A 21,118-nucleotide genomic window follows, 5' to 3' on the forward strand; every position below is an offset into this window, starting at 1 on the left:
AGCGGCGGGGTCTTGGACATCAAACCAGCGCTCAGCAACCAGTTCAGAGACGCTGCTCTCCTCTACAGGGTTTAAAGGAAACTGCTAGCTCAGGCTACCTCTGCCGAGTGTGGGTGTGGTCAGTGTCCCCTCCTTCCTCCTGTCACTCTCCTCTCCAGGCTCCGCCCCGCTGGCTCGGAGACGCCCTGTCCCCAGCAGGAACTGTGTCGGTATTTGACGTTAGGTGCTGCCAGAGGAATAACTGAGGAGGGGGCATCTGCGTTAAGGTAAGATGGGCGGAAGGAGGAGAGCTGGGAAAGCCTGAAAGGTTGTTTTCTTTGAAGGATTTGGGGACTGGAGGCGACCGTGGTTGTGGAACGGGGGGAGAGGAGGGAGCACGCAGGGCCAGCTGGCCGGCCCCAGCGCTCCCTTTGGGACTGAGCCCGCCTGAGATTCCCAGGGTTCTGTCACAATCCACACGTTATTTATTCAAGCCATCTGGCTGTATTGGGCACCTCTGATCACGTGGAGAAAATGAAACTGAAAGCAAGACTCTTCCTTCGCAGTGCTTTTGCCGGGTGGTGGTTATTTTCTGCTCTATTTTCTGCTCGTGGTTTCTTTTATTCTTATTATTCTCACTATCGTTATTTTTATTTGCATTTCCTCAAAAGGAGTCCAAGATGTGGTATCCTTAAGTGATTGTATTGCAGTGAAGTTAGCAGTTGGAGGAGGGCTGGAATAAACAAAGGAGCAGAGAAGGAAAAAAAGCTCGAAGAAACCTTGAGTCCTCCAGGTACCTTTGAGCTTCTCGCTTTCCCTGCTCCTTTCTTTATTCCAGCCCTCCTCACACCCACTGTCACCGGAACTGTTTACACAAACATTTGGTCCAAAAATTTCACTACCAGGTGGCTGTGCTTCCGCTGCACATTTGATTAGACCACTGAGGTGGGGACATTGAGCCTGTCGGAAGGGTGACATTGCAGAAAAATGGTTGTTTTGTGAACGGCAGACGCAGTTATCTAAATATTCAGGTAACAGTTTGCTGCTGTCTGCTGTTTGAATTGGATCTAAATCGCTCAGATCTGATGGACGCAGTTGGATTAAATTGACACCCCAGGCTCCCTGTTTGTGTAATATGTATATGCACATGGGTGGGGAGACTGGGATTTGTTAAATTTTGTTTTCATGAAGGGACATACTTCACTGTACCATTTATTGAAGGCCCAGTATTTCCCCCCCTCCCTACTTCACTTTATATGGGATACTGTATTTATTGTCGCCCTCACTTGAGGGAACAGAAAATTGAGACAATAATCTAAGGTTACACAGTTAGGAAGTCAGAGGCTAGAGTTACACAACCAGGGGCTCAAGCTTAGATCTTGCGGAACTGGGAGTCCGAGTTCTTTCCTGTGCGCTACACTACTTTGAACACGAGTGCACATGCGCAAAGAGCCAGGAACATACTGAGCGTGCTCAACCAGAAACGCAAATTGACGAAAAACACGCATTTTCTTATTAAATGAGGGTTCTGGTTTTTTAGAGGCCATCTATTTCTAGTAAGGGTATGTTTACATGGCATCGGAAAAAATGTATTAATGTAGGTTGAGAATCGTCAAGACAATCATAGCCTTTGGCTCGTCATGGAGTTCTTTGAAATCTATCATGAGAAATCTATTAAAAGATATACCATAAGAAAACAAGCTCAAATAAGCTAAGTTTGCTCCAACATCATTTAGAATTGTGAAAAAAGATTCTAATTTTGAAACTCTGGTTTAAAAGTAATTTTAAAAATCTGCTCCATAGTAGGGAACTGAAAAATCTTTCTGATGGCATATTGCACAGCCATTAAAATGTTTTAAAACACTTTGTAATAACATAGGACATTATTTATAGTAAGGCTTTAAAGGAAAGGAAGCAGGATGCAAAATTACCTACAGAGCAATGAGCCCAACTATTTTTTAAAGAATCTGTAGAACTGTACTAAAATATTAACAATGCCTGTTTCTGGGCAGTGGGAGGATAGAGTAATAATTTTCTTGTTTACAACTTATATATATTTATAATATTCTATAATAAAAAGTTCTATAATAGATGTATTTTGAAAAAGTTGCTAGTAAAATTAATTTCTCGAATTCAAATGTTTTCTCACTATTATAAAATTGTAAAGTTCCTCTCTCATCTCCAGGTGGAAAGTCAGAGGACTCCAAGATATTGTCCTTCTTCATACTGGAGGTCTGTAGCCAGATAATTCTGATTTACCCTGACAGGAGTTTCTAAGAATTTCATGTCTCTTTGATCAAATCTGAAAGAGATAAATTTTTCATTTTCTCAAAGAAAAGGCAAAAAAGTTGTAGCCAGTGGTATTTACCATCATGGAGACCAAGAGCCATAACAATCTTCAGGAAAGACCCACACCCTCTAGTAATGGGAGGGCTTCTGTGGAAGACAATGATCTGATAAAAGCTGTTAAAGATGAAGACATTGAGCGGGTCAAGCAATTGCTAAAAGAAGGGGCTGATGTCAATTTCCAGGAAGAGGAATGGGGCTGGTCACCTTTGCATAATGCAGCAGAAAGTGGCAACGGGGACATTGTGGATCTTCTGCTTAATCATGGTGCTAAGCCTTGCCTGCGGAAGAAGAATGGGGCCACTCCCTTCATAGTTGCTGGGATTGCTGAAAATGTGATGCCGCTCAAACTTTTACTTCCTAAAGTAGCAGATGTCAATGAGTGCGATGTTAATGGCTTCACAGCTTTCATGGAAGCCGCTGTGTATGGTAGAGTCGAATCCTTAAGGTTCCTGTATGAGAATGGAGCAAACGTGAATTTGCACCGAAAGGCAAAGCAGGATCAAGAGAGGATTAGGAAAGGAGGGGCCACTGCTCTCATGGATGCTGCTGAAAAAGGGCATGTAGAAGTCGTGGAGATCCTCCTTCACAAGATGCAGGCAGATGTCAACGCCAGAGACAATATGGGCAGAAATGCTTTGATCTATGCTCTTCTGAACTCCGATATTGAGAAGGTGAAGGCCGTTACTCGCCTTCTGCTGGGCTGTAACGCTGATGTCAATGTGAGGGGGGAAGGAAAGAAGACACCCCTGATCCTGGCAGTGGAAAAGAAGAACCTGGATTTGGTGCAGATGCTTCTGGAACAAAAACATATAGAGATTAATGACACAGACAGTGAGGGCAGAACAGCATTGTGGTCCGCCGTGGAACTCAACCTGAAGGAGATCGCCCAGTTGCTGTGCCACAGAGGAGCCAGCACAGATTGTGGGGATCTTGTTGCAATAGCGACGCGCAATTATAACCCTGACCTTGCAAAGTTTCTTCGCCAGCATGGAGCTGTAGAAGCTTTTCGCCCTCCCGCTGAAGACTGGAAGCCTCAGAGCTCACGCTGGGGGGAGGCCCTGAAACATCTCCACAGGATATACCGCCCTATGATCGGCAAACTCAAGATCTTTATTGATGAAGAGTATAAAGTTGCTGACACTTCTGAAGGGGGCGTCTACCTGGGCTTCTATGACGACCAAGAGGTAGCTGTGAAGCGATTCCGTGAAGGCAGCCCGCGTGGACAAAAGGAAGTCTCCTGTTTGCAGAGCAACCGAGCCAACAGTAACGTGGTGACATTCTATGGCAGTGAGAGTGAAAGGGGCTGTCTGTATGTGTGCCTCGCCCTGTGTGAACACACGCTGGAGAAGTACTTGGACGACCACAGAGGAGAGGCTGTGCAAGACAGGGAAGATGAGTTTGCCCGAAACATCCTCTCATCTCTATTCAAGGCTGTTGAGGAACTCCACCTGTCTGGATACACTCACCAGGATCTGCAGCCACAAAACATCTTAATAGGTGAGTCCCCAGTCTTCTCTTAGAAACGTAGCGTCTTTATTTGTGAGAGGAAAGGATTCTTGTGGCAGAATAGGAAAGACCTAGAGGCAGTGTGGATTGTTCAGGTTGAGGATTAATGTAACAAATCCGTAGTTACAGTTCAGTCTCTCCTGCTACCAGGTATGACCCGTATTCCACATGGAGGTCGAGGATGCCAATGGAATACCAGGCTAACCTTATATTGCCCTTGGCAAATACAAATATGAAGGTAGGTCTTGGATGGAGCCAGCTCCAGAAGTTTGACTTCTCAGAGTAGTCTGCAAGTCAGGGAATCTAGAAAGTGTTCCTTCAGACAAGGTGGCAGTAACAGTGAAACTTAATGGCAAAACCGAGGTCAAAACTGGGATCCAGGATGAGATGTGACACAGTGAAACCGACTGCAAGCAGCCGAACAAGTCATTGTCCACCACTGCAAGCCAAAACTATAAACTAAAGCAACATCAAGGAAACAAGCAGAGCTGAGTGTAAAGTCCCAGGGGGGCAAGGTGGTACCGTAGAAAGAGCCTTGGCTTCAGCCATGTTTAGGGAGCCTTGCAGCCTAGTCCCACGGCTTTGTAATTTGTAACCTCAAGCAAGTCGCTTAATTCTGTGAGCATTGGTTTCCTCACTTGAGACTGATAATACGTCCTCCATAAGGCTGTTATGAGGTCTAGGTGCAGTGTGTCAAAGGGACCAGTCACCTGTACATGGTAGGTGCCCAACAAAAGCCAGGTACTTGTCTAGAGGGCTAAGCAGAAGCAGATACCTAACCTACAGATATGCACTGAAATTTAAACTTGGTGTAAGGGACTGGGGCAAAAAGAAGGTGCGGGTATTGAGAGGCAGAGAACAGTGCTTCATGTCCTGGAAGACAGAACTAGGTGTACGTAAGGTCTGCCTTTAGTTTGAGGACAGGTGCTTGTGGTACTCCTTCCTGGTTTTAAGCAACTTTGCTGGGAAGACTGACAAGGGCCAGAAAGAGGTGCAGCTCTGCCCCGTGAGGAAGAGTCTTCAAGGTTCAGCCAGGGGTGAGGACCTTCCCAATCCTACCTGCCGATCTTCATGCAAAAGGGTCACACATCATGTTCTGAAGAAAAATAATGTGTGACTACCGATTCTTTGAAATTCCTAGCACCACTCCTACCATTCTTAAGCTTGAACAGTAAAGAATTGATTATATTTCTGCCTCGAGGTGGCAAACCTAGCACACACTGCAGACTCTTCTCTGTATTAAATCCCTCAAATGATGGGAAAAGGTTTTTAAATGAATTCATAACTGAGATCAACATTAAAAAAAGGAATTCTTAGAAGACAAAACCCTTGAAGAATCATGGAGAGGCTAAATATAGATAGGATGGGATTGAAGAACAACACAGGAGCCCAGGACAAATGTAGGAAGCCACAGAGAAACATTACTTATGAAAGTGGGAACAGCGCAGAAAAGTGCTACTCAGAAGGATTGGAAGCCAGAACAGGAAGAGAGCAAGGACCAGCTAGCAGGCAGATTGCTGCATCAGTAGAAACTAGGAAGATCAAATCTTGTGCTACCCCTTTTCCCCAGGGACCAAGCACCTACGACAGGCCTTTCTTCTGCAGACAGGGGACTGCTTGAGACACTGGGTCGTTGGTGATCTCAAGAGAAACAAAGAGCAGTTAAACACACAAGATTTCTGCCAAAGCAACTACTAAGCGGCATGTCCTGCTTGCCCCAGAGCTCCACTGAATAGAATACAAGCAGAAGCTTTGACAGCTGTCTCCATCCCTCCCCTGTGTTGGGTGGCACTAACAGAAGCAATGCATGCTTTGCTGGGCACCTGAAACTATCACAGCATCGTTAAGTGGCTATACTCCAATATAAAATAAAAAGTTAAAAAAAAACCCAAACCAGAAACAACTCACAGGACGTCAGGGAGTCTCAACTGCAAAGTAAGGCTTACAGTCAAAAATCACTTGTGTGTATAAAAACAGATGATTGAACTTGGTGTACCCCCCAAAAAATAATAAAGAAAAAAAAATCACTTAAGATATTTAAGAGGTGCTGATACCATGAAAGAGAAGCATAAAACAGAAGAATGTACACCCAAAGAAACATAGCTAACCAAGTGTGTGTTTCCCATGGCTATTGAAAGAAATTGTCACAAACTTGGTGGCTTAAGACAATAGGAACTTATCCTCCCACAGTTCTGGAGGCCAGAAGCATGAAACCAGTTCCACCGGCACCAAATCAGGTGTCAGCAGGACCACATTCCCTCTCAGTGCTGTACTACAGAAACTGGGTGTAAGCATGAAACATTTTTATAGCACTTTAACAATGTCTGTTGAAAATCAAAATAAAGATTTGGGCCCTGTAAAAAAACAAAAATCAAGCGTTAGAAGAGATGTGAAGTGTTCCATTAGGCACTTTCAAATTTCAGTAGCAGAAAACTCAACTCAAATTGGCTTCAATAAGCGAAGGGAATTTCTCACTTCAAGTAATTGAAAAGGGTCTGTGGTTTATGACTGCGCCCATGCGCCCCTTCAGTCTCATTGCAGGCCACTGTCTGACTCTGTCCCTCCTCCCCAGGTGGGCACTTGGGCCTTCCTTATGTCAGAGTGGAATTCTACACGAGTTCCTATCTGGAATTCTCTCTTCCCTCTCCTCCCCATTCCACTCATCTATCCAAATTCTACTGATCTTTTCTGTCTAGGTGTCTCTTCCTTTTTTTTTTTTGGGGGGGGGGTCGCATGTGGGATCTTAGTTCCCCAACCAGGGATCAAATCCATGCCCCCTTCATGGAAGCATGGAGTCCTAACCACTGGACAGCCAGGGACTTCTCTAGGCATCTCTTCCATAAGGAAAACTTCTCCCCTCCACCACCCCCAAACAGCCACTTAGCTCTTCTCATGTTACATTTTCAGGGCATCCTCCACTTTTGGCTAGCATCTTCAAAATTGCAATTAATTTAATGTTTATCCATGTAATTATTCCTTTAGTATCAGTCTCTTTGCTCAGAGACTCTAAACTCTGTAGGGCCAGGACTGTGTTCTCCTTCTTCACCATCATTTTTTCCCCTCACTAGATGCTTGTTGAATGATTTGATGGGTTCATTTTTTGTTAGACTCTGGGTTTCCACACAACATTGACGTCTAAGTTCATAATGAAAGGGGTTTGAGAAGCACACAGTTGTACTGGCTGTCATCCTACCTGGGTAACCCAGCCTTCCTTCTCAGACTTTTTTAAGCCACCTCTTCAAGGACAAATGACTGACTCACTCACCTTTCATTTTGTCCCCAACCTCTCTCATCCGTGCATCCCTCTTTCTGAGGACTCAGTGGCTTCCTTTAAGGGAGGAAAATTCTGAAGGGGGCAAGGAAGCAGTGACTCATTGCAAGCACATGGTTGATTCATGATAACAGATTACAGCGTCTTAGTGGGCAGTAGCTTGTGGGCTCCATTTGGTGGAATGCTATGCTTCAGGTGGTCTTGCAGTTGGACCCCTGTTGTTTAGTTGTTCTTTAGCTATAGGATGTAAACTTAACTCTTGCCAGCACCTTCTTTACAAATCTGTGCTCTTTGATCCCAGGAATTGCATGAGTGGGGAGCTGGTTATACTTATCCTCATGGTTCCCCACCCCCTTACAAATAAAATGTAAGTCCTGCTCTTGACAGATACTTAATAGATCAAATGACACAGTGCACATGACAGTGTTTTGAGAAGTAAACAGCAAGGCAGATAGGAGCTTATCATTGTCTTCCTCAGTGATGATGGATTGATTGTACATTGTGTTACAGATTTATTTAAATTAATTACAACATGGAGAATGAGGATTTTCAATGCATCTCTACAAACTATCCCTTAGATTCCAAGAATGGTGCTTGCCTGGCAGATTTTGATAAAAGCATCAAGTGGACTGGAGATCCACAGACAATCGAAAGAGATCTAAAGGTAACTTCTACAAACCATTTACTTTTTCAGCTTTCTGCTTCCTTATTCATTCATTACCTTATTCCTGTGGCCAATTAGAGGACCTTCCTATTTTAACTAGGAAGGAAAGAAGTTTCAAGGCATTTCCCCGGTACTCATTGCCCCCACTCCCTTGTAGACAACAGCATTTCTGGGGGGTGGGGGGTGGGGGTGGGGGGTGGAGTTGGTTGTCGCTGTGGCCCCTTTCTGCATCTCTTTGGATCTCTCTCCACCCCCACAGGCTAAATAGTAAATACACTGAGCATGCCATATATCTTCCAGAATTACCTCCAGGAGATTTCTCCCGAATTTAACTCCACAATTCCCGTAGGAGGTATTTTCTGCCTAAAGACAAAGTAAATGAGATTTCTTTTCCCACTCTATTCAAATGCCTGTGCTAAACTCCTTGGAGGGCCAAATACTAAGGCCCTCTGAAGCACGTGGGAGGGATGGGATTGATCCCCAGCTCAAAAGAGACTAAACTTGGCCCCAAAGGTTAAGATCCTGAAATAACTGTTTCTCCAGAGAGTAGACAGAGCAGAGACTTAGCCTCTGCAGACCACAGCTCCGGGATAGATTCTGACCTTGTCAGGGCAGTCCTCTCCTAGAGTTCTCCAGGGTGCTGAACTTGCAACCCAATAGGCAAGAGCTCCATCCTGCCTGGCCTTTCTGGTTCAGTGGCTGCAGATTTTAGCTCCTTCCCTGACTGATGTCTTTCCCAGAGCAGACGTTCCTGTGCTGGCCTCCTTCCCGGTCTTTCCTCCTTGCTGGGTCCTGACTGCTGGGGCCTTCACTGTGTTCTGCTGGGCCTGGTCTGGCTCCTTTATCTGCTGCCTGCCGTTTGCCCGACCCAAAGCCCTGGTTCCCAGCCAGACTCTGAGCGCCTCACTCTTGTTTAAAACCTTCTTCCTTTTCTCTGTTTATCTAAATTCCACCCATACTTTCGGGTCTAGCTCAAATTCCTCTTCCTCTAAGCAGTCTGCCCTGACAACTCTGCCTGGGATTATCTTTTTCTCCTCATAAACCTAAACCTAACCTATACTACTTTGGAGAGTTCTCTAAGCACAAGCCCATGCCTCCTCTCCCTGACCAGCCTGTGGATTCCTCGAGATGCTGCCCGTTTTCCATTTGCTCACAGTCTGTACCACACCCTCCAAAGTTCCCCAAATAGGTAATTCATAAGCACTTTTGGGTTGATTTATGGCTTTTGTGCAGGCCCTGGGACTGCTGGTCCTATATGTGGTAAATAAGGGAGAGACTTCTTTTGAGATGCTGAAGGATCTAAGTACTGAAAAGTTGATTCAGCGTTCTCCAGATAAGGAAACTCAGGACCTCATTCATCACCTGTTCTTCCCTGGGAACAATGTGAAGGACCATCTACATGGCCTGCTGGGTCATCCCTTCTTTTGGAGTTGGGAGAGGTAAGGAAAACTGAGTGTTTATTACAGTGCATATTACACTGTCTCCAGGATGGAGACAGTAAGTGTATTAGTCAGGGCTCTGTATGTGTACAAAATAAGGAAATGCCTCATGCAATATTAAGGCTAAATTCTGTCTGCCATCTTCAAGCTGGTGACCCAGGAAACCCAATGGTGTAATTTAGTCTGAATCCAAAGGCCTGGGAACCAGGGGAGCTGAAAATGTAGATTCCAGTAAGGATCTGAAGGCCTGAGAACTAGGAGAGCCGAGGGCAAGCAAAGAGCCATGTCCCAGCTGAGGTAATTGGGCAGAGCAGGGTGAATTTCCCCTTTCGTTCTCTTCAGGCCCTCCACAGATTGGATGATGCCCACTCACATTGGGGAGGGCTGTCTGCTTTACTGAGTCCACTGGTTCAAAGGCTAATCTCCTCTAGAGACATTCTCACAGACGTACCCAGAATAATATTTAATCTGGGCCCTGCGTGGTGAGTGAAATTAACACATAAAATTAACCATCATGGTGAGGTGGGCAGGAGTCAGACTGGGAATCAGCAGACCCAGGCTTTTCTCTCAGCTTGGCATTTCCTGGCTGGGTGTCATTGGAATAGTGACTGAACTTCTCTGTTTCTGGTTTTCTCCATTGAGGAATAGGAGAAGGGTGAGGAGAGAGACAGAGACAGAGACACAGAGAGAGATCTCCCATTATGCAGATTTTAGAGAGATGCTTTTACTACTTCTATCAAAAGGCAAAATCTAGTAGTTTTCTCTTTCTGGAAAGAGAGGGAAGGATGGAATGACCCTGATAATTCTGTCATTCTCAGCCGCTATAGGACCCTCAGGGATGTGGGAAATGAATCTGACATCAAAACGCGAAATACTAATGGCAAGATCCTCCAGCTTCTTCTACCTGGACCATCTGAAGCTTCCACAAGTTTTGCCCAGTGGACAACTAAGGTATGAACAACTCCTATGGTCTGGGAGTTATTCCAAGAATAAGAATCTATGTCATGGATTATGTTGGTTTTCCCAACTTTTTTTATACCAAGGGGTGAGAGAGGGTATTTTCCTTTTCCTCCTCCCATCCCAGGCCCCCTCTGCCCTTTTGGGTCTCTGCTCTAGGCCAGGCCCTCCTGAGAGACTCATCCAGGCTCCTCTTTAGGATGACTTTGTCACAGCCCAAGAGCCTTTTCCTTTTCCTTGACTCTTTCTCTCAAGCCTTGTTTTCTGAGTGAGGTCTGACTAATAATTCTATTTCCATTGTGACAAGAGCAGCTAATTAAATAGAGCTTAGCCCGAAGGAGGGCATTTCCATCAGGGAGACTGGCTGCCTCTACTGCCAGGGAACAGCCCAGCACTGAGCATCTATACACACACTTACTTTCACACGAGAAAACAGAAAACAAACAAACAAACAAAAAAAGATGATCTCTCAAATTCCTCCTTTTCCGGAGAAGGTCCACTCAATATAGTGGAACATAAAAATTAATCACCATTTCAGTTTAGTCAGTGCTATTGGAACTTTCATTATTATCAGCAAGCAGACATCTATCAAGTACCAGTATGTGTTAAGCCCATGCAAGGTCAGGAATATACAAAACAGTACAGCATCCATGTGGGGCCGACGGACCCACAGAAACGATGGCTGCGGGATACATGCTGGGTACTCCAGAGACATGTGCAAAGCATTATGGGAAAATCCATAACTCTCAAGTCTTTGAGTGAGACAAATAGCTTCCGTATCTTAGGATTGATGTAGGACTCTGCTTCTCCCATACCTCTTAGTTTCTGGATCTCATTTTGCTTTCCTTCCCTTGCTTGCCTCTAGACCACATATCACACATAATTGCTGGCTTAACATCTGTCTTTCCTGCTACCCAGTAAGTTGCACGAGGGCAGAGACCATCTGTTGTCTTGTCTGTTATTGCATTCTTGGCATGGAATAAGTATGCCATGACTCTTTGTTAAATGAATGTCTACAAAAGTTCAGCTAAAAGTTAAACTTGTGGAAACAAAGACATTTGAAACCAGAGCAGACGACAGTAATAGCTAATGATTACATAGCACTAACTATGAGGGTGAGTCAAAAATTATCCGCACTCTGGCTGTAGAATTTATTTTAATTAACTTTTAAAAAAGACAAATACATTGTTTTCTGACATAATCTGTTTGCTTTTCGATACCCTTTGTTCATCTGTCAATAAGCTTTTGTATTCCCTCATTAAAAAAGGTTTTAGGCTGTGCTGTGAGCCACAAATGCACTGTTGTCTTCACTTCTTCATCAGAAGTGAATCTTCGTCCTTGTAGGCTGCTTTCAGGGGACCAAACAGGTGAAATTCCAATGGAGCAAGAGCAGGACTATAGGGAGGATGCTTTAATGCCTCAGAACGAAGTTTTTGCAGAGTGTCAGCAGTGTGGGCAGAAGTGTGCGGACGTGCACACCCTCAGACCACAAAAAATGCATCACTGCACGCTGCTCTTCTTTTGTGCAAATCACAAGTGGGGCATCCATTTTTGCTCGCACTGCAGTTACAAATGAACTGCTATAACACTTTCACACCTGCACCGCAGTGACTGGGGAGACAGTAGCCTTGAACGGAAAACACTGATAAGACAGTGAGGCCAACAGAAGTTTTAATATAACCGGAGTGCGGATAATTTTTGCCTTACTCTTGTATATGACAGCTGTAGTTCTCAGGACTCTCCATGGGTAACCACAGTTAATCTTTACAACAGCCTCTGAGGCAATTAGCTCCATCTTGCAGGTGGGCAAACTGAGGCACAGACAAGTAATTTGTTTCAAAGGCACAGAATCAGTAAAAGGTGCAGCAGGATTTGAAGCTGGGCAGTCTGGCTTAAAGGCCATGCACTAACCTATTGCTGATACAGACTGTCATTTTCTTTTCCTTTTCAATGTCTGAGACAAAGAAATAGTACTGCAGGCAACAGAAAGGAGCAATCCAACCTCAAGACTGAAGTGCTAATAAAAGTGGTTGCAAAATTAGAAATAAGAGAAGTGCAGAGCTCAAAGCACAGAAGAAGCAGGTGATGAAAGCTATTGTTTCCCTTCTTTTTTCACTCTCCACTCAGTGTTAAATAGAGCATTATTTTCAGACCACATAGGAAAGTTGTTCTCTTGAAGGTTAATTATCTGGTCTTTACTTTCTGTTGGAAAGCAGAAGCAAGATTTGAGAAAATGCAATGGTGTTGAATAAATTGTTAATCAAAGCCTAAATGTCCAGAGGCATGAGAAGGAAGGATAGAACTGAAATGAAGAGGAAAGTACAAATAAAGTGCTAAATATCCCTAGAGAGGTGAAGGTTATGGAGGTGATGGGACATTGTCAGTTATCAGATATGATGACACAAGGCAGGTTCTAAGGTGCAAAAATGTAATTTTAAAAAGTGATTCCAGCGAACAAGATACAACAGTGAGGAACCTGGGAGACAAGGGGGTTGGAGAAAATGGAGCTGAACCCAAAGATGCAAGACTCTGTCATCCAGAGAAAGGAGTCTCAGTTTTATTTATATAGTGAAAAATAATAGTAGAAATACTTTTTTATCCTCAACTAATTTATGTAAGATTTTATTCTAATTGCACTTCAAATGACAAAAAGGATACCCAATCTACTGTAATAGAAGGTACAGAATTGAAAAGCGAATAGAAAAATAGAGATACAGAAAAGAAGATAATACAGATGAGACCAAATATTTAATGTGCCAATTCCCCTAGAGAAACATTTAAAACGGGTTAAAAATAAAAATATAAAAAAGTATTTAATCAACAAGGTCCTACTGTATAGCATAGGGAGCTGTATTCAAACCCTATAATAAATCATAATGGAAAAGCGTATGAAAAAGAATATGTATATATATGTATAACTGAATCACTTTGCTGTACCAGAAATTACAACATTGTAAATCAACTATACTTCAATAAAACAATGGGAAATTAAAAAAAAAAAGGCCATGCACTAAAGCTGCTCACTGCACAATGTTATGATGCTGTCAAGTGCCACCACCTCATTTAATTGCCAACGAAATTGAGGCTCAGAGGTGGAACCCCAAATACCCAGGACTGGAAAGCCAGAGGTTGGCAGAGCTGGGAAGAGAATTCTGTTCTTTTGTCTCCCAGTTTGTTGGTTCTTTCCTTTAAACTTCATTGATTTACATTGAATTTTGATTGACTTCGTCTTATCTTTTCATTTTCATTTTACGCTTTGTTTTCCTGTTGATTTTAGTGACTTGCCATTTTCCTGGGCATGCAATCAATTTTGCCGTGTGGACCCCCACCTTCTTCACATGGCATATGTGCTCAGCATTTCTCACATGTGCTCCACACATAGTACCCCCAGGCAGGCTTCTAGTCACCAGTTACTCTTCCTAAGAGACCCTCTGGCTTCATGGTTGTTGCATCTTATTCTCTTACTCCAAACTCTTTCTAAATATCAGAGCCATCTACAAGAGTGTGAGCAAAAGCAAAAAGGCATTATTAATATGAGAGCAGCTGCCCTGGAACACCTAGGGACAAGGAGAAACGTGTAACCTTTGGAAACATAATTACAAAATAAAACAAAGAACAGCCCCACTCACTGTGGCAATGGCTGAAAGGCCTAATTTCATTCTTGACAAGGAGAAGGAGATGTAATCAAGTATGAATTTGGAAGGGTGGCCACAAGGATAGCAATACAGTATAGTGTAATGAGCAAATTTCCGTGTATAGTAGCCAACGATTTCCTAAACCATGTTTTAATGTAGTTAATTTCTAGGAAAACAATTCTCTTGGAAAATAGATACATGAATTTAAAGTTATTTATAATTCCACATCCAAACACAACTACAGTTAGCACTGTGCTGTACAGTGCTTACTTCCATTCTTTTCTTTGTATTAATTTGCTGTATTATTGGTGGTAATTTTGGCATATATTCAAATTTGTATTCTGCCTTTTTGTATTAACATTCTATCAGGATTTATTTTGTGTTTCTACCACGTTTTTGTGTAATTTTTTTTTTTTTAGATTGACAAATTTGTGATGAAAAAAATGAATGAGTTTTATAAAAGGGGCAATGTCTATCAGGACACTGTGGGTGACCTGCTGAAGTTCATCCGGAATTTGGGAGAACACATTAATGAAAAAAAGAATAAAGAGTAAGTCATGTATGAGAAGTCATGTATGAGATGAGGATAATTTAAAAATTCCAGTTTAAATTTATATCTGCTACTTGATGGAAAGAAGAAAATTTATTTCCACGAAAGGAAAGTCATTCCTCCCTTTTGTTTGGGAAAGGGCCATCACAAGGGTCTCACAGTCAACAATGGATATGCCCATCAGGTTCTCGTCTTCCTTTTCAGTTTTTGCTGAGCCCCCTTGAACAGAAGGCTAGCGACTCTTGTGTGAAGAAACACAGGGTACTGCATGGCTGGTAAAGCAAATGTAGCATTATAAGAGTAGCCCCATATTAATCCAATTAGCTTTTGTTACCAAAAATCCTAGCTGCAGACTCACAAAAAACGCAGTTTTCAGGGCTCTTTTGGATTTCAGCATTGTAGATAAGGGATTGTGGAATTGTATTATGTCCATTTTATGGATAATAAAACTGAAGTTCATAAAACTTAAGTTGCCAAGTTTACTCCATTAGTTGAAGAGTTGGGAGATGAATCTTGCTCTGTCAGATTCCAAAGTCCTTACTTATTCTGCTATAGAAACCAGGGGAGCAAAAAAGATCTCCAGGGCCATATGCTGTAAATGGGGGACGCAGAGTTTGGAGCAAGCATATGAAAATATTTCTGTTTCATTTCAGGATGAAGTCAAAAATTGGAGAACCTTCCCAGTATTTTCAAGAGAAATTTCCTGATCTGGTCATGTATGTCTATATGAAACTACAGAACACAGAATACAAAAAGCATTTTCCAAAAACTCACAATCTAAACAAGCCTAGGTGTGATGGAGGTGGTGGTGGTGAGCAGGCTGGCCAGCCCTAGTGCCTTTTGAATTCAGGGAAGTACTTTTTTGCTGTGAAATCCTGGGTGAGTCACAATTCTCTGGGCCTCTTGACTTCTTAATTTCTTTTGGCCATGCCACGTGGCATTCGGAATCTTAGTTCCCTCACCAGGGACTGAACCTGTGCCCCCTGCAGTGGAGGTGCAGAGTCCTAACCACTGGACCGCCAGGGAATTCCCTGGGCCTCTTGACTAACGTGGTTGCTTGTGAGTGATGAATTGGATAGCTGATGTGTCTGTTCCTGGTGCAGTGCTCAGCATTCTCCATGTTTACAACCAAAAAAACATGCTCAAACTGCTCTAGTCCTTTTTGTGGGTAAAGCTTAGTGGCAGGAGCTGGGAGGGCATCCTACTGAGATTCCTCTTGTTGGCTGCACCAAAGGAGTGAGTTCCTAGACCTCTAATGCTTTATGTTTTACATCAATTATCTCATGTAATTCTCCCAACAACCTTGCAAGGTATGATTAATATCCCCATTTAGGAACTGAAGAGCCTGAGAGACTCAGGGGATTTGAACTATTTGCCCCAGGTTATACAACTTACACAGAGCACAGTATAAATGGATGTGGTATTATTGTTGCCTCTCATTCAGTCACCTTAGAACTTAATTACTAGCTCAGAGCTCTTCTGCATGAGACCCAAAAGGAATAGGTCAAATGGGCTCTGGGTGGCTCATTCATTCATTCATTCCATTCACTCATTCATTCAATATTTGTTGAGTGCTAACTAGTATGAGTCTAAGCACCAATGGTATGAAATGCATTCCTTCTAGAATCATCTGTGCTGGTTTTCTATGACCTTCAGGCAGTATTTCTCAACTGAAGGCAACCTTGCCCTTCAGGGGCCATTCGGCAGTTAAAGTGACTGTCAAAGCTAAAGGTACTGGCATCTAGTAGACAGAGGTCAGGGATGCTGCTGCACATTCTATGATATGCACAGGATAGCACCCCCAAAACACAGAATTGTCCAACCAAACAGAATTATCAGTGGCATTGAGGCTGAGAAACTCTGCCTTAAGGGGCTGTGACACCTTTGAACTGGCTGGGAGCCCAGGACTGTGGCTTGTGTGGCCCACCTCAGAGGAGTGACTCGAGTTTGACGTCTTGCTTTTGGATCTATAGTGAGACAGTTCCAGTGTCACCTCGTCAGGAAGTCCTCTGAATGCGCTCACTTTCCACACCCAGGTCTGAGTGTCCTCTCCAGCTCCCTAGCACCCGTAGCCACGTCAGAGCATGTTTCTCTTGACCCAGAGCCTGACTCTTACCCTCTGGAATCTAAGCTCCGTAGGGCCAATGATAGACGTACTTTTTGATGTATATCGTTAACAGCCTAGCAAAATGTCTGCCACATGGTACTGATCAATAAATATTCATTGAAAAATAAATGATCCATCTTCATACATAAGTAATAATGCTAGGTTACATTTTCATGGTGTTTTATAGTTTATAAATTACACCTGCGTAGTCTATCTCTTAGTTTTCACAATAATCCTGTAAAATGAGTGCTGTGATCCTCATTTTGCAGATGAGGAAGCTAAGGTTAGAGACATGTTGATTTACTCTAATGCATAGGGCGTGTCACTGTCTTAATTTGAAAAGATTTTCTGTCATGAAGTCTGATGTTCTTTCCATTTATGCTCACTGTGGTGGTGGAGATGAAGCTTTGTAATGAGAGGAGCTGGGAAAAAAAACAGTGTCTTAGGTTCTTTCTGAAAAGGAGGTGGTCTCGACTTCCCTGGCGGTCCAGTGGTTAAGACTCCAAACTTCCAATGCAGGGGGTGTGGGTTCGATCCCTGGTCAGGAAAGTAAGATCCCACGTGCTGCGCAACCAAAATATTAAAAATAAATAAATAAATAAATAAACAAATAAATAAAGGACTTCCCTCGTGGCACAGTGGTTAAGAATCTGCCTGCCAATGCAGGGGACACGGGTTTGATCCCTGGGCCAGGAAGATCCCACGTGCTGTCGAGCAACTAAGCCCGTGAGCCACAACTATTGAGCCCACATGTCGCAACTACTGAAGCCCTCATGCCTAGAGCCCGTACTCCGCAGCAAGAGAAGCCACTACAATGAGGAGCCTGTGCACCACAGTTAAGAGTAGGCCCCACTCGCTGCAACTAGAGAAAGCCTGTGTGCAGCAACAAAGACTCAATGCAGCCAATAAATAAATAAATAAATTTATTAAAAAAAAAAAGAAAAAAAGACTTGGTGCTCCCAATGCAGGGGGCACAGGTTTGATCCCTGGTTGGTGAACTAAGATCCCACATGCCACAGCACATGGCCAAAAATAAATAAATAAATAAAATAATGAAATGAGTGTCACTGAATGAAATTAATGAGTGCTGGAAGGAACAAACTTAAGAATTTACTTTAAGGTTTTAGGAGCAGCAAGGTTGCTTTAAGTTTTAAAAGTAAGATTTGTTTTTCTGATTTGTAGTGAGTACCTGTATATGACAATCAAATGCACATTTGTAAAGCATATTCAATAAAACTTTGAATTATCTGAATGTCTGATTTTCTCTGAGTGACATTTCCACTTTATATAGCAGTGATATCTATAATAGAAAATGCTCAATGATTAATTCCTGGGTAAGTTTTAAGAAAGGCATCCTGCTCTTTAATAATGGGAAAAGGAGCCTAATTTCAGCCCTCCATTAATTCGGGTGCATTCTGGGTGTCCTTGTAGAAAAGGAAGGATCTGACCATTGTACTCTCTGCTATAATCTTCTAAGGGTTTCTGTGGACATGCTGCAAATATTTTTCATTCAGTTGCCATTATCACAAACATTTAATTGATCTTGTAGTTCATTTTAGGTATTGTGTTAGGCAGGGTGATTCTGTGCATGGGCTTGTCAAACAGAGGTGTCAGTTACACAGACACAGGGGAGCTTGCCTGCCTAGAATGCACTGAACAAGCAACATAGGAGAGAAAATTATGATAAGAATAATAGTTACCATCTCTTGAGCACCTACTGCTTTCCAGAGCCTGATGCTTTTATATATGACATCCTGTAACACACATGACCATGCCATAAGATGCAATTATTCCCATTGTACAGAAGAGGCAACTAACACTCAGAAAGGATTGCTAAGTTGCCCAAGTTCATATGGGTAGTAAGTGGAAGAGCCAGGGTGCAAACCCATGTCTGCAAGTCCATAGGGTGTGGTTTTTCTGGAGAGCCAAAGATGGGGAGCTCAGGTAGGCCAGATGGTCGTTGTGAGAATGGGTAGCGAGGCTTTCATCCGTTCCTTCCATTAAAGCCTAGGAGGTCAAGGTTACCCATGGTCTTTACAGCAACCAAATCCAATGGTCCTTCTCTGTCTTCAACAACCTCACCCCACAGTTGATTCAGCTCTTTTGCTCTTGCACCTGTCTTCTCTAGCACCCTCAGCACCACACTCACTTGCTTTTCCTCCCCACTGGTTGCTCCTCCACAGTGTCCTTTGCCAGCTCCTTCTCTGCTCAACTGCTAAACACTGAGTGCCACCAAATTAATCCTCAAGCAATTCACTTTTCCCGTTCTCCATAGAAGATCTTTTCAAGTGCCATGACTAGTATCATCATAAATAGGCAGATGATATCCATGTTCTGAAATGTATCTGCCTAATTGCTTAAAAATGATCAGTTTTGTTTACTTCTTTTTTCCCCCATGCCCCCTACATCCACTCTATTAACAAGTCCAGCTGTTTCTCTCACTAAATTCAATCCTAAATCTGTTCACAATTCTTTGTATCTGCTGCTCTCAAACCACCATCATTTCTCATTTGGACTGAAGCATAAGCCTTGTAATTGACTACTGTGCTATCATCCTCGTGCCCCAACAATCTTTTCTCCACAAAGTGATCCTCAAAAAATATAGATCATGGTGGGTCATTTCCCTGATTAAAATCCTTCAGTGACTTTCCATGGCAGTTAGGATAAAACTCAACTCTTCCCACAACATACAGGGCCTCACGTGAGCTGGTGGTGTCTATACTGCTGTGCTCATTGCTTCGTTCTCCTACCTTGCAGGCTCAGCTCTTCCCACACTGGCCTTATCTCTGTTCCTCAAGAATGCTGAGACCAAGTCGAGGTCAAGATGGCAGAATAGGAGGACTTGGAGTTCACTTCTCCCCACAAGTACATCAAGAATACATCTACAAGTGGAACAATTCACACAGAGCCCCTGATGAACAGTAGCAGAGGACCTTGGACAGCTAAAAGGACAAGAAAATAACTGCACATAACTGAGTAGGACAAAGGAGAGAAAAGGAAGAAAAAGAAAAGAGGAAACAGGGTAGGACCCGCATCCCTGGGGGATAGCTGAAGGAGAAGAGAGGTTACTGCATCTGGGAGGCCTCCTCACCAGCAGTGAGATATGCTGAAATAGAGGGAGGGCTTCCGGGGCTATCAGAAGACAATGCAGTGGCCGGTCTGTGGCAGGCAGGACAGAGTGAGACTTGCATGGATGGTCTGTGCCCCAGCCCTGTGCGCCCCAGCCTGAGATGGGTGTCCGCCAATGTTGGCGGGGGCTGGGTGCTGAAGCATGGGATCAGGAGAGCAGAGCTGGGGAGAGGACTGCTGTTGGCTGCTCAGAGATGGCCTGAAAGGTTGGGAGTGAGGAGCTCTGCAGCCGGGAATGCTATTGAAGGAAGCCTGGACTGCCTTGGAAGTGAGGCACCATTGTTCAATGGCGAGCAAGGGGTGGGGCCGCCATTGCAGGCCTCTCTCCCCACTCACCAGCCCCTGCCTCTGGGGGCATTCCCAACAGAGCAAGTGAGTGTGCCCCAGTCTATCACAGCTTCCTGCTGGCACCTGCTGCCATGGGCACTGGAGGCAGATCCCATGGGAGCAAGTGCGCAGGGCCCAGTTGTAACTATCTTATCCCCCTCCTGCCTGAGCAAGCATGTGCACTCCAGTTGGTCACCACCTTTGGCCCTCCCACCTAAGTGAGCAAGGGTATCCAGTCAGTCACTGCCTTCACCTCCTCTCTCCTGGGTGGGGAGCAGATGCCTGAGGGTTGCCCACATGCAGAGGTGGGGCTGAAACCAAAGCTGAGCCCCTGGGGCTGTGTGACTAAGGAAGAGGAGCTGAAATCTCTCTGTGAAGCTGCACAACTCCCGCCATCAGTATGCTATATCCAGTGCCTGTGGAATGAGTGCTCCCACAACTGAGACTGTTCACCTTCAGCAGCTGTGGAATTTAGGAGCACATACATGCGGGAGTTGGGCAAGGTCAGAGTCTGAGCTGCCCTCACAGGGCCCACAGAAAATCCAGAGACCAACCTAGAGGTCTTGGAGGGCTTTCTGGGGAGATGGGGGCTGGCTGTGGCTCATTGTGGGGGCAAGGACACTGATAGTGGAGCCCCCAGGGAATTTTTTTGTTTTGTTTTGTTTTGTTTTGATGTTGTTGTTTCAATTTTTTAATTAACTATATATGCACCCAACATATGTGCACCTCACAATATAAGGCAAACATTAACAGCCATAAAAGGGGAAATTGACAGTAACACAATCATAGTGGGGGAGTTTAACACCCCACTTACACCAATGGATAGGTCATCCAGACAGTAAGGAAACACAAGCCTTAAATGACACATTAGATCAGATAGACTTAATTGATATTTATAGGACATTCCATCTGAAAGCAGCAGAATATACTTTCTTCTCATGTGTAAATGGAATGTTCTCCAAGATAGATTACATCTTGGTCACAAATCAAGCCTTGGAAAATTTAATAAAATTGCAATCATATCAAGCATCTTTTCTGACCACAACACTATGAGACTAGAAATCAATAACAGGAAAAAAAACTGTAAAAAACAAACACGTGAAGGCTAAACAGTGCACTGTTAAATAACAAAGAGATCACTGAAGAAATCAAAGAGGAAATCAACAAATACCTAGAGACAGATGACAATGAAAACATGACAATCC

At 43.7% G+C, this 21,118-nt stretch overlaps 1 protein-coding gene across 3 annotated transcripts; it reads left to right on the plus strand.

The window, feature by feature from the left end:
* Positions 1 to 175: 175 nt before the first annotated feature.
* RNASEL (ribonuclease L) lies at positions 176 to 20,635 on the plus strand. Of its 3 annotated transcripts, XM_057728851.1 has the most exons (9): positions 183 to 266; positions 651 to 772; positions 2,165 to 3,825; positions 7,684 to 7,769; positions 9,003 to 9,208; positions 10,027 to 10,159; positions 14,220 to 14,350; positions 15,004 to 15,066; positions 19,215 to 20,635. In XM_057728851.1, exons 3-9 carry the CDS (start codon positions 2,352 to 2,354, stop codon positions 19,261 to 19,263), a joined length of 2,142 nt encoding a protein of 713 aa, XP_057584834.1. In that variant the 5' UTR covers positions 183 to 266; positions 651 to 772; positions 2,165 to 2,351; the 3' UTR covers positions 19,264 to 20,635. The 3 variants fall into 3 exon arrangements, with proteins under 3 accessions (XP_057584833.1, XP_057584834.1, XP_057584831.1); XM_057728848.1 differs by lacking the exon at positions 19,215 to 20,635 and having other exon boundaries at positions 15,004 to 17,663; XM_057728850.1 differs by lacking the exons at positions 651 to 772; positions 19,215 to 20,635 and having other exon boundaries at positions 176 to 266; positions 15,004 to 17,663.
* The last annotated feature ends 483 nt before the right edge of the window (positions 20,636 to 21,118 follow it).

This window comes from Hippopotamus amphibius, chromosome 3 (assembly GCF_030028045.1).
Source record: "Hippopotamus amphibius kiboko isolate mHipAmp2 chromosome 3, mHipAmp2.hap2, whole genome shotgun sequence".
NCBI classification, from domain to species: domain Eukaryota; kingdom Metazoa; phylum Chordata; class Mammalia; order Artiodactyla; family Hippopotamidae; genus Hippopotamus; species Hippopotamus amphibius.

Excerpts from the sequence above, each read along its gene's own strand:
- RNASEL (XM_057728850.1), top strand. The coding sequence starts at position 2,352 with ATGGAGACCAAGAGCCATAACAATCTTCAGGAAAGACCCACACCCTCT. Across the intron at positions 3,826-7,683 it reads GCCACAAAACATCTTAATAG|ATTCCAAGAATGGTGCTTGC; the intron begins GTGAGTCCCCAG and ends ACTATCCCTTAG. Across the intron at positions 14,351-15,003 it reads AATGAAAAAAAGAATAAAGA|GATGAAGTCAAAAATTGGAG; the intron begins GTAAGTCATGTA and ends GTTTCATTTCAG.